The sequence below is a fragment of the Pteropus vampyrus genome, unplaced genomic scaffold (genome assembly GCF_000151845.1).
Source record: "Pteropus vampyrus isolate Shadow unplaced genomic scaffold, Pvam_2.0 Scaffold121, whole genome shotgun sequence".
Classification (NCBI taxonomy): Eukaryota; Metazoa; Chordata; class Mammalia; order Chiroptera; family Pteropodidae; genus Pteropus; species Pteropus vampyrus.
In genome coordinates this window covers 180,473-196,953 of record NW_011888902.1, presented here as the reverse complement: position 1 = coordinate 196,953, position 16,481 = coordinate 180,473, and the positions used below count along the sequence as shown (strand labels likewise).

Here is a 16,481-nt window from a genome sequence, read left to right as displayed (position 1 = left end):
ATATGGACATGCTCTTTTGCCTATTGAAATTCTGCCCTGTGTATCAAATATGAGATAATTCACTTTTCTTTAAAACATGGATTCCATAGACTGATCAAAGTCGAGTAATCTGTTTCTCTCAAAGTTTTTAAGTTACAGGATTGAAATATGGACTATCTCTTTATTTCAGTCATTTTAACAAACATATTGGTATACACAAGGGACTAGATCAAATGAATTACCAGATTAAAGTGGGTTTGTTTTCTAAACCTCACTCTCTACCTCCAAAAAAAAAAAAAAGGTTATATAGTAGATCATTCAGTTGTCATATATTTGTAAAAGTCTTCAAAAATTTGATCATTTCCCCAAATTTGTAGTTTAAAACTCCATATTATATTTTAACCAGTAATCTAAGAGGCATTATTAAATGACTTTGTGAGATTTGAATCATTTTCTAAAGATTTATATGAACAGTTTTTCATGTGCATGTGCTCATTATTTTGCCAACAGACTCGTGAGTTTTGACTGGAGTATGCTAAAAGATAGCAAGATATATCACTACCTACACAGTGACTATTTTAAGTACTATTAATACACTGTATTTACTCATTATATTAGGTCTTGTTATATTTTTGACACTTATAATTGCACTGCGAACGAAAGATGAAACAATAAGGCAAATTATCCTAGTATCTGCATCTTACTTTTCTTTTCCATCACCATTTTTGAGTATTTCCCCCCTGTATTTCATCTTTGAGGTTCTCAAAGCAGTTTACAAAGAAACAGAGGTTCTTCTGGAGTCAGAAAGACATTGCAATGTTAATTAAAATCTATATCTAACAGAACACATTTCTCATTTGTTGTCTGAAAAAATTCTACTCATTCATTATGCCTCGGCTCAAGTGTCACTTCTTCTGTGAAGCCTTCCGTCCTCATTGCTACCTTAGAATTTTGGTCCTCACTTGTGCACCATCAAATTGTAATTTCTCGGGACCTAGGGCTCTGTCTCATTTATCTTTGTTTATCCAGTGCCCGGTGGAGAGTCTCTTGTAGAGCAGGTCTCCACAAATTGTTAGCTAAAGTGCCATTTGAAAAGAGTTTTATGTAAGCAAATCCATGAAAACTCAACCAAGCAAGCTTTAACTGGTACCTGCTGGGTACCAACCAGTAACTGAAAGAGACAGGAAACTCAAAAGGATGATTAAGACACATTCTTTCCTCGAGACATCCACCATCTGGCAAGGGACACACAGCATCTAACGGCAACGAGAATATGCTGAGCTGAGATTTCTAGAGAGCGAGTCCACAGAACGTGTCGTCGTCATGGCCTATGAGGGAATCCTAGCTGGCGAAGACCAGGGGAGGGCATAGGGAATGATTTCTCTCTGGAGTTCACTTTGATACCAGATTTCAAATTTGTTCCTTACCATTGGTCCAGAAGAAGGCAGAACCAGAAATTGCTGTAGGAGGTGACACATGACACCTGAGACCTGGAGAGTGGCTTGTAGAGTGTTCTACCCTGAATATGAGACAAGGAGGATGAAGATCAGAGGCAAATGCCAGAGAAGGAAATCCCCAAAGCAATCCTCATGCTTTGCCTTGGTCAGAGGCAGCCTTCTGGCAGTGTTAGCTGCCTAGACTAGTGTAATGAATGTTCTAATTAGAGGGGCTTCTGCTAGCCCGAAACCACGTGCTTTAGCAAAATAAAGTGGGGAGTGGTAAAGAGATTTCCAAAAGGAAAACACTTTTCCTTGTTCTTAGTCTCACAACCTGTATCGAGAGTAAAACACCCTTGAGTCCTTATGACAGAAAAATGTGGTATTGAAATTGACCCAGAATTGATCAAGATAATGTTAGAGCAGGATTTCCCAAATCATTTATTATGTGTATCTGTGCCCTTAAGAATATTTAGGTTTTAAAACTAATATTGCATCGCAAGCCTCTTTTTATTGGTATGTTTTAGAGTTTAAAGTCTCAGCCTGTATCTTGAGTATTCTATGCGAGAGAAAAACGGGGACGTTTTTAAATGAGGGCGGAGCACATTTATATCAGTAGACTTTATTTTATGAGGAAATGTGAACTACCAAGTTTCAAGAGTGCCGCTCGATTATGTTGCTTTCTCTACTCCAAATACATTTCCTAATTGTTTAAGATGTTAACCTCTAAATGCCGGCATGTTATCCAAACAGTGATGTGATTATTTTACCCATAGCAGAAGACTCATGACAAAATGTAAAGCACTTAATCTGCTGCCTTTGAGAGTAAAATGGCTGTGTGTGTGTGTTGCTACATACTTTGTCTCCTGGGGCATAGATTCCACTCCTCAAACTCTTGCATTTCCCGAATTTTTTTTTAAAAAGTATTTATTTTTACATTCGTTTTATATCCTAAGATCAAAGCGAAAACTGGAAATCCTCTGAATGGATGAATCGATGAATGAAAAAATCCTATCCACATCCACAGAGCTCTTGAATCTCTTTGGGGCACTTAAGTCGCATTGCTCTTCCAAATAGGGGCCCTCTAGTTCTTCTCAGGCTTTTTTCTCCCTTTGTGAATTCTCGCATCAACAACGTATACTTTTCTGTTTAAAATTTGCAGGGAAGAATCCATAGCCGTTGGCTGCACAATATGCCCCCAGTTGAGGAAGAGAATGCCCTCTTTCTAGTTGATACTCTTCGGTCCTGGTCTTGGGAGAAATGGAGAAAAAAAATCCCCCAAAATCCGTTCTCCTACTTTCAGACCATCAAAGAGTATCCTTTCAACTTCGACACTTTCTAGTCTTCAGATGTTTCTTGTATTAAACTATGACATTTATGTTATCAGCCCTTTTTCTATTAGTTGTCAAGAAGCTAAATATTCATTTTTTATGCAAAATCATAGTGCTCATTCTTATTTGTTTTGCAATACTATTGTAATCTCTTCATCATCACAAGATTAATATTTCTTTATTTTATTGGCCCTATTACATTTAAGCTTTTTTTTTTTTAATGAGCTGTCTAAAATCTGTTCGGGTGGCATTTGGGGTATAAATAATAAACTGATAAAAAGAATTCATGATTAAAGGGACGATAGCTTCCATCACTCGTCTACTAATGTGTCGTAGTGAGTGTCAAAGGCCACAGTGACAATTAGCATGTAATATATTGCTCCGTGTAATTATACATCCATATATTTGCCAGCTTGATTTTGAATCCATTGGCAAATTTAGGGGATGTTCATTTGTGGAGTTAATATTACTGAAAAGAGCTTTTAAACGGAGTGAGTTTTTAATTAGAATGGTAAAAAGTTGCTTCAGGGGAATAATGGAGACATAACGGGAAAACTGAGCCATCCTGGGTAACTCTCATAGCAAAAAATATGTAAAAAACCTGTGAAAACCACAGAAAGTGACAGACACACTGGACGTGGAAGCCGGTCGAGCCGTCTGTTCACACGAGCATACACGTATATCTCCCTCGGTTTACAGACCTGAGTATAAAAATAAATAAGCAGGCCCCTCCACTAACAACTTTATCACTCTCTCTCAAACTGAGGCTGAACTTTTGAAGCTGATAAGCAAAATAGTTTCCCATAAAAGATCATTTTATTTACCCAAATGAAACGACATTTCGTCATCTATGCCGTAATGGAACGGCTTGAAGTATGAATCGGTGATCTGAACAGAGAGGGAGCCCCTGTTCGCAGCACCGGGAGGGGGTTCTCTGAACAGTGACGCCCACAGAGAGGCCTGTGTGGTTGCGTTTTCATCACTGGCCAGCTGAGCTGCGTGGCTGTCATACTTCCCAGTCTCCCCTCCGGTGACAGCTGCATTGACAACATGTTACACTCCACATTGATTTTACAGTTAAGGAGCTGATTGTGATATATAGGGATTTTAAGAATTCAGCTGAGAGGCTGACTTTTGCCTTTTATCATTCCATTAAAATTTTATAACCATCTTTTTCATGTCATTTCACCCATGAATTCTTACTTTAGGAAGTGATAGCTGCTGCTGTGAGCATAACTTTTCTCATGTTCAGAGCTTTTTATTGTATTAGCAAACTACCCCAATTATAGTTATTACTCATGTTTTACATAATTGTGGTGACCCTTTCAACCATGCAGTAGCATGCCAGTTGATTTGTATATAGAATTAGATGATTCGGCTTATCATTTTAAAGCACTAAATTGAAAGAGTGCCAGGAGTCAGGTTTTAACACTTCCCCAGCCAAAGGAGCTAATTAAGCTGCTTTTAGCTTCTCTCCTGAATCACAGGAGTTTAAGGGCCCTTTCCTGCAAGAGGAGCAGGGAACCAACTCAGCTCGAGCGGGAAGCTGATAAAATGTGTTCTGGCTTTTAAAGGGAAAAAAATAATCACGGAATTGAAATTGAACATCTCTTTTTTTTTCCCCCAAGATAAGAGATCACCTTTAAGGAAGGGCTGTATTCAGTGAGAGCTTGAAGTGCAAGTTCATCTCATTACCACAGATGCTTCACTTATAACTCTTCTCATTCAGGAGAAATAAAAGGCTCGTCCCTGTCGTTACAGGGGACAAACCACATCATCGTTGCATTTCTTTTCCCTGAAGAATTTTACAGTTTGATAGTGAGCATGTGCGGAATAATTACGCAAGACCCTGGTAAAACCCTGATAGAAAACATTCTAATTTTTAAGTTTCTTATTTTTATTTTTTTGTATTTTTTAGGGAGCGAGGGCGAGACAGGGTTAGACACGAAATGCTTGAATCCAGCATCGATTTTTTTCCATCCAAAACAACATCGATATCTTCCAAGACTCTCTCGCTTGCTTTTCTTTGCCAAAGAGCCACATCTGGATAATCAGTATAAATAAGAAAGTATCCGTATTCCTATTTTGCTATCATAATTGCCACTGCTACTGTATACCAGAGAGCAAGAGTAAGAAACGTCACAGTAGTTTTGAAGAAAGCTTTAAAACAAAAGTGAGCAACACACTAAAACGAAAAATGTGATCTATATCCAGATCCCTGTACTTTTAGGATTTTTCTCTTCAAATAGGACGCATCAGCAGATTGTCAGAAAGGTTTTGATGTCAGGGCTCGTGCACTGTAGCACTTTCCTCTCAGAAAGTGATTGTGATTCTCCCATCAGTCCAGGTGGTGACAAATATGTGGGTCATGTGGTGTGACACCACGCCCCTGTCACCAGCTACATGGCAGTCACTAGTTTGGTGAAGCCTCGGTTACATTTCAAACTGAATCCTAGAGTGTAACACTGGATCGCGCGCACACACATAAAATCAATGCCGTTTTAAACAATTACTACATTCAAGCATATCTTTTTTTAAAGATTTTCAATAAAATCTAATGTTCACAGAAAAATGTCATAAATGTCAGAATCGCTGTCGGCAGAAAAGGAGAATAGAGTATTTTCTTGATCTGCTGTAGCAATTTATAGATTTCAGACCGTGGTTTATAAGAATGCTAAATGTTCTGGAATTACAGCTGTTACCGATCAGTGATTGAGCCAGATTTGTGTTATTGCACCGTGTTCTTGCTTGTACCTAGAGAGCAGTAAAGCCTCGATATAATAAAAAGCACCTGCATTTTAAATGAAATTTCAATTGAAAAACTTAACAGCCCTTCAAATTGCAAAATTTAACGCAGCCCAGTAAAGCTTAAATAACACTTTGCCTCCGCAGGCTGAGGGGCTCGCATTCAAGGTGACTTGATTGTGTCGCGTGGTGAAATTATTTACAATTAAGGAATTTCTCTGGAGGGCTGCAGAATATTTGCTGTTCCACAACACCTAGGCAGGCATATGGTGGGCCTTTTTCAGTATTCATGGAGCCTCCTGAACCTTTATGATAATTGAATCAGTTAGAGTGCTGAGTGGAGCAAGCATAAAACCTGTTAACCTAAAGGTCAGATCTGTGCATTGTTTATTTATCAGTAGGTGAAAGAGCTAAATCGGCAGCTTCTGTCACAGTCTCAGTAAAAAATCACCTATAATATTAACAGGGAGTAGATAAATTGCAAAACATGGATGAGAATGATAAGCAGAAATAGATATAATGTGGAATATATAATGAACGATGCTGGAGGATTTTACCGGGCTGTAAACTACGCAGGTTTGTTGTGATAGCGTTATTGATTATAATTAGTTGCTGGAGCTCCAGAAAAAAAAGATTGTGGCAGAAGCTAGAACTTGTGTACAACTGCCATCGTGCGCATTCCTCTTCTGTTATCTTGACTTCAAAAAAAAAGTCTTCGTGATATTTTTAAGCATTAGCTTTGATAAAAAGAAATGATTTTGATAAAACCAGCTTAGAAAGGGAAATGATCATTTAGCTCAACAACGTTCAACAAGTACTTCTCACACACGTCTGAGCAAAATGGTAGCAATCCTTGTCTGCATGGCACTTTTGTATTTACTTACCGGCTTTTACAAGGTGTTCAAGTTCATATCCATATAGGACAGTTATTACTCCTTTTAGCTTTATTTTAAGGAGATGTGGGCAGTTTCCGAGAGGTGTCATGTTTTGGATTCATTCTCCTTTATAGGACCCGGACCTATCGACCCTCCGATTCTTCAGGATGTGAAGTCAAGGATGATGTTGGTCACCTGGCAGCGCCCTTTAAAGTGCAATGGGGTTATCACCCACTATAACATTTACCAGCATGGCTGTCTCTCTCTGAGAACATCTGGAGATGTCACTAATTGCACAGTGGTCCATTTACGCCCGCACACTGCCTATGCGTTTCAGGTGGAGGCCTGCACCTCCAAAGGGTGTTCTCTGTCACCAGAGTCCCAGGTGGTGTGGACACTCCCGGATGCACCGGAAGGTATCCCACGTCCAGAGTTGTTCTCTGATACCCCGACATCTGTGATCATATCTTGGCAACTCCCCACCCACCCCAACGGCTTGGTGGAGAACTTCACCATTGAGAGAAGAGTTCAAGGGAAGGAAGAAATCGCCACCCTGGTGACTCTCCCAAGAAGTCATTCCATGAGGTTTATTGACAAGACTTCCGCTCTTAGCCCGTGGACAACATACGAATACCGGGTACTGATGAGCACTTTTAATGGCGGAACGAACAGCAGTGCTTGGGCAGAAGTGACCACGAGACCCTCGCGACCTGCTGGGGTGCAGCCACCTGCGGTGCTTGTGCTGGGACCCGATGCAGCCAAGGTAAGATACTGAGTGTTCTGTCTCCCTCGCAGGCTTCGGAATCCACCCAGGATTGACTCTGTGTTGAACAGAGCCATCTACTGACAAAACGCACACATGTGTTGTTTTAGGCATTCACTGGAGAAACAAGGTTTTGGCCTTTGGCCCAAACTATCTTGAATTTGATGTCAGTTTTTCATTTCTCCCTGTATCCCCTTAATTATATTGTTGAGATGCTTCCATTTGCCTCATACACCTGAAATATTTTGAATGCCACGATGGGATGCTTAGCTTAACCACCACGTCAGATTTAAATAGATCAGAAAATGAAAAGAGATGGGAGAATACAGATGAATGGATTAGCATGTTAACAAAAATTTCATTTACCAGTATTCCAATTTTTTTTTAATGATCAAAGAATCCAAATGATGGGAAAAGAAATAAAAATAGCCTATTACTGGGCTCTCTAGAAGTATTCAATTATTCACCTCATTCTACTGGGGATGAGCTCTAGAGGACAGGATAACTACCATTGTTTTGGCTTGCATACAAACTTCATTCAAGGGAAATTAGTGTAACCAAACAGGAGGGAGTTTTGTAGCTTAGAAGCCCCTTTTGTGTAAATACACACATGCTTCCATGGATTAGGTCTTGTACTACTGCCAAAAGCGTTGGTACAGTAGCTTGCTCACCAGAGCACAAAACAAAGGACATTTGCATAACAGCAAAGTTCATCTGTTGAAATTATTACTTGGATCCGTGCGGCGTGCTCTCTTTTCCCCATCAAAAACAAACACTAGGTGAAGCGAAATAGTGGAAATTGTCGAAGAAATTTAATTTAACCTACAAACAGCTTTTTTTAAAAGTCTTTATTGGTTTGTTCCAATATGAGACTGGTCAAAACAACACACCTCTTTGATAGAAATATCAAAAGTGTATACAATGCTGTGGATAGAACCCTGAAAAGGAAATTAATCCGAAGTACAAGATGCATAATGTTTATTGTATGAATTGGACAATCTTAAGGGCTGCTCTTTATTCAGAATAACAAAACGAAACCCCACACAAACCTAGAGTTAGTAATCGTTCGAGAAATGACTTTTTGTTTTAATCCTGCGGGAATTTTGCAAAATTTCAGTAGCAGTAACAATCAATACGATGCAACATAAACACAGTCCCTTTACAAAGGCAAAGCTACATAATGGGCATTATTCTGGATTTTCTCTAACAAACATTGAATAGCTAGGCAGATCAGGAAAATAAAACACATGTTTTTAAAAGAATAATGGCTCAATGCACAATTCTACTTGATTTAATATATATATATATATATATTATATATATATTAATATATATATATAACAATGATCAGAATTATCCCAAACAAGTCGATTGGCTTTTTCTTTTTCTAGTTCCCTGTTTTGATTTTGTAAGCTCATCCAGGAATGAAACAATATAAATGGCTTGGCAGCTCGCTAGAGTAAAGTCTAGATTAGCTTGGATAGGGAGCTGGTTATCACAGGCTCTCACCAGAAACAGCAGCATCACCTGGATTGTGTCAACACACAGCTTTCATATCTTGTGCACTCTTAACCCTAGTAAAAGAAATCGAGTCTTAATCATCATTCTCACCTATGTTTGTAGATGGGGCAGTCTTTGATGTCTGCTTAAATCAAACTTTATAATTTGAATTAAACAATTGAAATAAAATATGAAAAAACACATTATAAAATCTTATGGAAGGAAATAATGATGACAAGTAATATTTATTGAGTTCATATTAAATTCCAGGATTCGCTCTCATTTAATCTTTATTACAGTCCCTATCAGATTGATGCTGTTATTTTCCCCAATGCACAGGCAGGAAAACTGAGACTAGAGAGAAGAAGTAACCTGCCTCATGTTACATAAGGAGTAGGAGTTGGGATTCACACCCAAGCCATATAGTTCTATGAGCCCGTGCTGCTGCCAGCTTTACACCATGACAAAGAGAGGTGATGCCATCTTCTGGGATGGAAGGACTTAGGTTCTTAACAAGTCAGTCCTTCCCACATATATACATCGAACACCGTTCACATCAGAATGCTAGTGATGTTTTCGTTTTGAATAGTTTCAAGATGGATAAAATGATTTTAATGTTAAAAAGAAGGCTGAATGGTAGAAATATCCTAGGAAATTGTGGAAGAAGAGTTTAGCACGGGGATATCTTCCTTAGTGTTTATACTTACTCTAAAGCTATTAAATCACAGCAGTATGGTATTGGCATTTAAAATAGACAAATGATCTTAAGAGCAGACTAGAGAGTTTAGATATAGATGCAGGTGTATGTGGGAATTTGACGTGGAAGTGACATTTTATTTCATGGGGAAAGGATGGTTTGCTTTAGAAATGATATTGGCCTGACAACCCATGCGTGAGAAAAAATAGATCTGTCATATAATAACTAAATTCCAACAAATTAAAACTTTTGTATTAGAAAAAATAAAAAAAGAAGTTTATGTAATTTAAAGGTTGAGGGGCTCTTTCTAAAACAGGCAAAAAATCAGCAGACTTAAAAGATAATTTTATTTAATTAGAAAATAACTTCATTGTTTTTTTGCAAGAAATAAGACCCCTCAAAAAAAGTTAAACTCCAAAAGGTAGATTGGGAAAATACATTTGTAACACATCTTATGGAAAAATAATTTCCCCATAATATGCAAAGAGCATCTAATAGTTTGTATAGAAAAAGGCAAGTCAATAGTAAATAAAGTATAAAATATGGATAAATAATTAAGAGGATATGTAATTAGTCAATAGTATTTGAAAATATTTATACCTCACAAAAAAAAAGTCTAGGGAATGCAAATTAATTAAAGAAATAAGTAATATCGGCAGAAAACTAAAAGGAATAGTAATTTCAAGAGTTTTGAGAACAAGATCATCGATACTTTCTTCCATTGTGATAAAGTGAATTACCTCAAACTTTTTGGGAAGTAATCCATTCTTAATGATTAAAAATAAACTTACATTTACTTTTTGGCATAGCAATTTTCGCTAATCTAGCTAATAAATAAATACAATGGCATGCGAGCATACATTTCAAATATTACTTTTAACAGTAATCTCAACAGAATAATGACTCAGTAATTTGTTTTCAGCCATGAAAGGAATTTAGGTAAAACCAAAAAAAGAAAAAAATATAGTATGTGCCCATGATCTATTGTTAAGTATGAAAAGCAAGTTGCAGCTTACTGAGTATAGAATAAACCTTTTTCTGTAAAAAAAATTAATTATTGGGGGACGGTTGGGTTTTGATGAATACGTTCGCTTTGTCTGTATGAACATACCAGGAAAGTACAGAAGAACACGTCTCAGGCTATCACCTTAAAAGACTTGCAGTGGAGCAGGATGAGAAGAAAATAGAGGTGAAGGGCCGTAATTAACTTTTCCTATGTATTTTTTTTTACGTTGTCTGTGATTGCAAAATGCAAATCTATTATCTGAGATGAAAAATTAATATTAGCAATTTTAAAGGGAAAGCAGGGCATCGTGCAGAACTTTAATTTTATGTCAACGAATTGCGCCTCATTTTGTGTGAGAAGCTTTGACAGGGAGTCAGCTGTTAAGAAGAATTGCTACATGGAGTCAGATACTGCCGAGATCGCAGGCCGTGTGGTACATTCGTATCATGTATTGATTAAGTAGTCTTAGAATTTTTCAAGCTTATACGTAGGCACGTGGGAAAGGATGGTCTCTTCACATTAGACCTAATGGAAGCAGAGGCTCAAAGATGCGTTTTGCTCAGAACCTCACAGCTTTATTTCACAGACGTTTTTTCATAGCCCATTCTCCACTCATTATATCCCTCTTCATAAATACTCACTCATAAAGTTCTTAAACATGGCCTGATGAAGTTAAAGAAAGGAGTCAGTTACAGTATTCATGTGTCTCCCTTTTGTCAGCCCTGAAGCCAGTCACCTAGCCTGCATTCATAAGATTTTGCTTAAAATAGGGATCTCTGGAGGTACGCCGATTCTTCAGGGCAAGCCACTTTTCAGGGATCTGAAAAAATTGGTTGAAATCGGTAGCTCCTTAAACAGCTATTCAGCTACCCACCTGTTCTATTTTCTGAAAACTTATAGTATCTAAATAGAAACATGGAAATCACACAGTTAAGAACCATTCAATTTAAAGAAATAGTTATAATAGGTGAGGCATCTCTGAAGTAAGCATTTTTGTTTTTCTATCTAGAAAACTCTAATTCTATATAAAGGATTTCATTGTAAAATTATTGATTTAGAGAACACAGCTTTTGCTTATTCAGTCCAAGAACATACCCTTTGGTCTGAGTTTTCTGGGGCATAACACTATTTCATAATCCTTGTGAACCATGGATATATAAAAGACCAGAGGAAATTTATCTCTTACATTTTGGCCATACTACAATAAATGTGGCCTTAAGCATAGGACAGAATAGAATACAATATTTAGCTAACTGGCTTCTTAAAATTCTTGGACCCATTTATTTTTAATAATGGCTCTAGGATAGTTTCAGGGAGGTAATCAAATTAGATACCATTTCTGTTAGCCTACTGATTATGGTGGCTGTAGCCTTCTCCATCTTGTTATAGCAGTCCTTCTAAAAATTTCTGTGGAAGTAGATTGATGTCTTCCAGCTCAGTACTGTCAAAAAATATGTCCCTTCAAGTTGTAACTTTTTTAAAGGAGAAAAATAGAAAATTTCTAGATGTAAACGTTTACAATAGAGAAAATAGGAATTTATTTTAGATCTTTAAATTACTGTCTCCAGAATCATTACATCACATCTTTTCATCTCTGCTGGAAGATATTCAGGTTTCACCGTAGGAACACTTTTTCTCATCCTCAGTACCAGGTTCCTAATCAATTTTATGTTAGCTCAACTGCCAACACAGACTATCTCCCAAGTTTTAATTCTTTCGAGTATTGCCAAACCTTGACCAGAACTCTCAGGATATTCCGAGGGGCATAGAAGTGGCATTTCACATGTCAGTCAGGCTGAATTTAGCTGTGGTACCTCGCGTTTTTCATTTACGTTACAAGTAAGTTACAGGAAGCCCCTGAGTTTCACCTTGACTCACTCTTCGAATCCACAGACAGTATTGCACCTAGAAAACAAATACAAATCTATGTTAGTTGTACAGCCTTTGCTTGCTTCGGGTTTTTCAAAATCTTTTTCTGCATCCAGAAATCCTCTATGTTCATAAGGAGCAAATATATCTAAAAATTCTCTTCTCCCCAGCACAGTGTGGAACACCCCCAAGAAGTTTTTAAAACTGGTAATGATTTCAAGCCATGTCGTAAAATTTGAATAGACATCAGTCCATTGCTAGTTATAAATCAGGACAGTAATCATCAAGCAACTGCTCAGCTGACATGTGGCGGGAGCTCATTTTGTCACCACTTAGCAATAAAAATATCCTATGAAAATTTCAGGTGATATTCCTTCTGGAGATTTTTTCCTCTTTGACTCGAGATAGGAAATTTTAGTCCTCTTCTAATTTTTCTGTTCTTTCTTTATGACTTTAATTTTGTGTAGAGTTACAAATTTAAATATCAATATACTACTTTGTAGAAATTCAAATTTAAAATTTCTAAAGAACTGTATGCCGAGGAAAAACTATAATCTAATCAGCCGTGACTACAATTACTTACTGAACACGATCTGTGTGCGCGGCATTAAATGAATGTAACAATTTGAGCCCCGCTATCAAGAATCTTACAGTCTATTTAGGAGATGAAATACATACTCTAAAATTTAAGGTACATTACAGAGCAACAATAAAAAAAAGATGAACCAGGACAGCATATAAATAAGTATTTTTCTTAAGATTTATGCACATTTTTCTAGGTTTCTTTTTCCACGAGAGAACAAATGTATTACCACTATGCCCTTACAAAATTTAGCCCAAAAAGGAACTTTAACCATGGTATACCATTAAAGACACCGTCGTTTCTTTCTTCTGAGGCGTTTACGTCTCCGAGTTAGTTAAGCAGGATCATCCTGTGGTTGCCTTTTTAAAAGCGTTCTATACATCTCTTCTTATCTTTGAGAAGAGGTGTTGTTCTCTCTCTACTTTGTAAATTATGCGCAAGTAAGATCTAGGAACTCATTCGTTCCTCAGGAAATGACATACTTAGGGAATACACTAGCAATGCAAAGCAAGGAGTTCTGATGTTTCATTTAATGAAGTTATAAGCAAGAAAACCATCGCATCCTGCCGCCGCCCCGTCGATGCATGTGGATGTGCGGATCCTCTCCGCGTGTGCGCTCCGTCCCTCAGAACCCCGCCGTGGAGACGAATCACGGAGCCGTGTACGAGTCTGACAGTCCTAGAAGGTATCGAGAGTAAAAGCAAACCCAGCAAATGGCATTTCATGTGGCACACTGCTAATTGATCCCAAACCCTTCATTACTGTCTAGTGCAAAAGGCTAAGTCGAAAGGAGGCATTTAGAAAGTGACTTAACAGAAAACGAGACAGAGCGAAATGCTAGGCCTCGTGAGCCTCGGTTGCTCTGTTCCCGTGTGGTCGCACTGATTCCAAATTTGTCTTTCCTTCCAGGTCACTTGGGAGCCCCCACTCATGCGGAATGGAGATGTGCTTAGCTACGAGATCCGCATGCCTGACCCTCAGATACCAATCACCAACATCACTTCCTCAGCGTTAAGCCAAGTAGTTACTCAGCTGGTTCCTTTTACTAATTATTCTGTCACTGTCGTGGCTTGCTCTGGGGGCAGCGGGTATCTAGGAGGGTGCACAGAGAGTTTACCTACCCATGTCACCACGCACCCCGCCCTGCCTCAGGACGTTCACCCATTGTCAGCGATTCCGTTAAGTGAATCGTTTGTTGGGATTTCCTGGCAGCCACCGTCCAGGCCAAATGGACCCGATTTGAGGTAAGATAAGGTGTCTGAGCTTTTGCATTTTGCTATGGTCTTATCTCTCTGGGAAGGAAGGAGACTTTGAATTGCATATGAACATAGAATGAATTCCTTATTGAATATACTCCACTCATAGCTTTCATACAATTTCATAATGTGTATCTCATGTGGAACCATAAAAGTTCATCAAGATAGAAATAGCATATCGTGAAGAATTAAAAACCCTTGAAACAACAGTTAGTGTTCTCTAACAATCCTTAAGCTAATCCTTCTCTTGATTTTCAAAGTATGTATTTGTTAAATGTCAGGGAAACTTGATGCATTGTTCTAAGTGATGCATCTGCACAGATATGCTTCAGAATCCCAAAGCTAACACACTAATTCTTTAGCATGTCATTACCTGGGAACTTGTAAAGAATGTCGTCAGGGCTAAAGGTAAGACGCAAGAAGAGTTGGGATTCTGAAATGGCTTTTTAACGAACTTGACACTCAGCCACGAGTATGGCTTGATAAGATTGTCATTTATAAAGTATTGCTGGTTTAAGTCTTGGGGAATCATTAACTTTATAAGCATTTTATATTGCTGCTTTGTGTCAAACTGGCAATAAAGTGTTGAGAAACATGACATAGCAGTCTAAAATGTTCCCAGTCTCACTGATAACAGAAAGACGTGAATGTAGTTGATGGTTTCAGAATAATTGAATATATAAAACTTGAGCCAGAAAATAATCTGGAAAAAACTTTGTAATCATAAATTAAGATGTTTTCTTTATATTTTCATGCACACACCACAGACTTATACCAGGAAACAGCCTGGATTTTGGTAATAACATTAGTTGAGATAATCCCAATGTTTCTGCTTGTCTTTTGCTTTAGATATGAGCTTCTGAGACGTAAAATCCAGCAACCACTTGCATCAAATCCCCCAGAAGATTTAAATCTGTGGCACAATATTTATTCAGGAACTCAGTGGTTTTATGAAGATAAGGGTCTTAGCAGGTGAGATTACAAAAACTATAAAAACAAATGCTGGCATTTAGTTTGAGGCATGTTGAACAGTTCAAAGTATCATAGTGTCTTCATTGTGTGAGCATGTTATCGGCGGTGCAATAAAACGTGTTTGGTTATTATCTGTGGCGTTAATCATCAAACTGCAACAGTCAGCATGTTTAATGTTGGCCATCCTCACCATATGCTTAAAATAAGCCTTTTGACGTTGAACTTGTAGATGTCGAGCCTTAACCTGCTGCCTTGGTCACAGCTCTCGCAAGACATGAAAACTTAATAGAGGAATTTGGAGAGATTGAATGTATATAAAACCAGGGAAATTACTAGGCACTTGTAAAACGCCTGCCCTTTCTAGGAAATCTTTGTGAGAAGTAATTGATGCAGTCCACAAAGATTAGTTAACAGGCTTAAGACTTGAAAGAATTCAATCTGGAGTTCGACAGAATCGAAGAATCACAAATAGGCGATGTCAGAAAGAGAAGTGCATGAAGGAGCAGGAGATGTGAGCGCTGTCGCATCCCGTGCTAGAGAACCAGCTTTGTGACCTCAGGCAAGTCACTTAACCTCTCTGGGCTTCACTCTCGTTGTCTATAAAAGGAAAAGATTGTTGAGATTGCATGACTTCTAAACCTTCATGAGCCCAAGCAAATTTCAAAACACCACCACCATTATTTTATGAAAACTTTTCAGACAACTTTTCTACCGGGTTATGTTTCCTCGACACACCCCTGACTAGCTCTGCGCTGAGCACTGTGTGTCGCTCTGGCCTTGTCTCCCACCTCGTCCACGGCTGGACCTCTGCGTGACTCCCGCTCCTGCACACCAGTGCTCACCCGGCAACTTGCCACCACTGTCGTTGCCCTTTGTCTGACTAGGTCATCCTCCACGCCTTGCAGCAAACATGTCCTAGTGGGCTTTGCTGCCCACTCTCTTCCTGGTCTGGGTTAGCTTTCATGCGTTTCCATCCCACACCCCCTCCCGGATCACTGTTGTCATGGTGTCCCGGCCTTCCTGTTGTCTGGGCCTCCCTGTCAGAGCCACTGTGACGCAGGGCTCTGTCTTCCTGACGTCCGTATCCTCAGCCCCTAGCATGGTGCCTGGCACATAGTAGTCCTTCAAACAGTTGTTGGATGAAAGACTATGTTCTCTCAGTGAAGGGTCGGTTATTTAATTTCTCTGCGCCTTAGGAATATTAATCGTCGTGCTACTATCTGTGGGGAATGGGTAAAACTGAGGACAATTGCCTGTTCATCTTAAAGCGTTGCGGTGGGAGGACATGATACATACTGGAAGGTTCTCGGAGAGAGGCAGCGTGTGACTCTAATGAAGCGATAGGATGAACCACATAAGTCAAAACAGTTATTCGCATATCCTTTTTTGTTCTTTTTATCCAACCCAAGTTATCGTTGTCATTAGACTCTTCTCGAGTATTTGCAATTCATTATTTGCTTAATACACCA

The 16,481-nt window shown here is 38.6% G+C and overlaps 1 protein-coding gene across 1 annotated transcript in view; it reads left to right on the top strand.

The window, feature by feature from the left end:
* Positions 1-16,481, top strand: part of USH2A (usherin) — a gene marked incomplete at its 3' end in the record, with an annotated part of 612,524 nt that overhangs the window by 419,580 nt on the left and 176,463 nt on the right. The window contains 3 exon segments of the mRNA XM_011366141.1: positions 6,501-7,129; positions 13,694-14,028; positions 14,890-15,012. Coding sequence (XP_011364443.1) covers positions 6,501-7,129; positions 13,694-14,028; positions 14,890-15,012 — 1,087 coding nt within the window.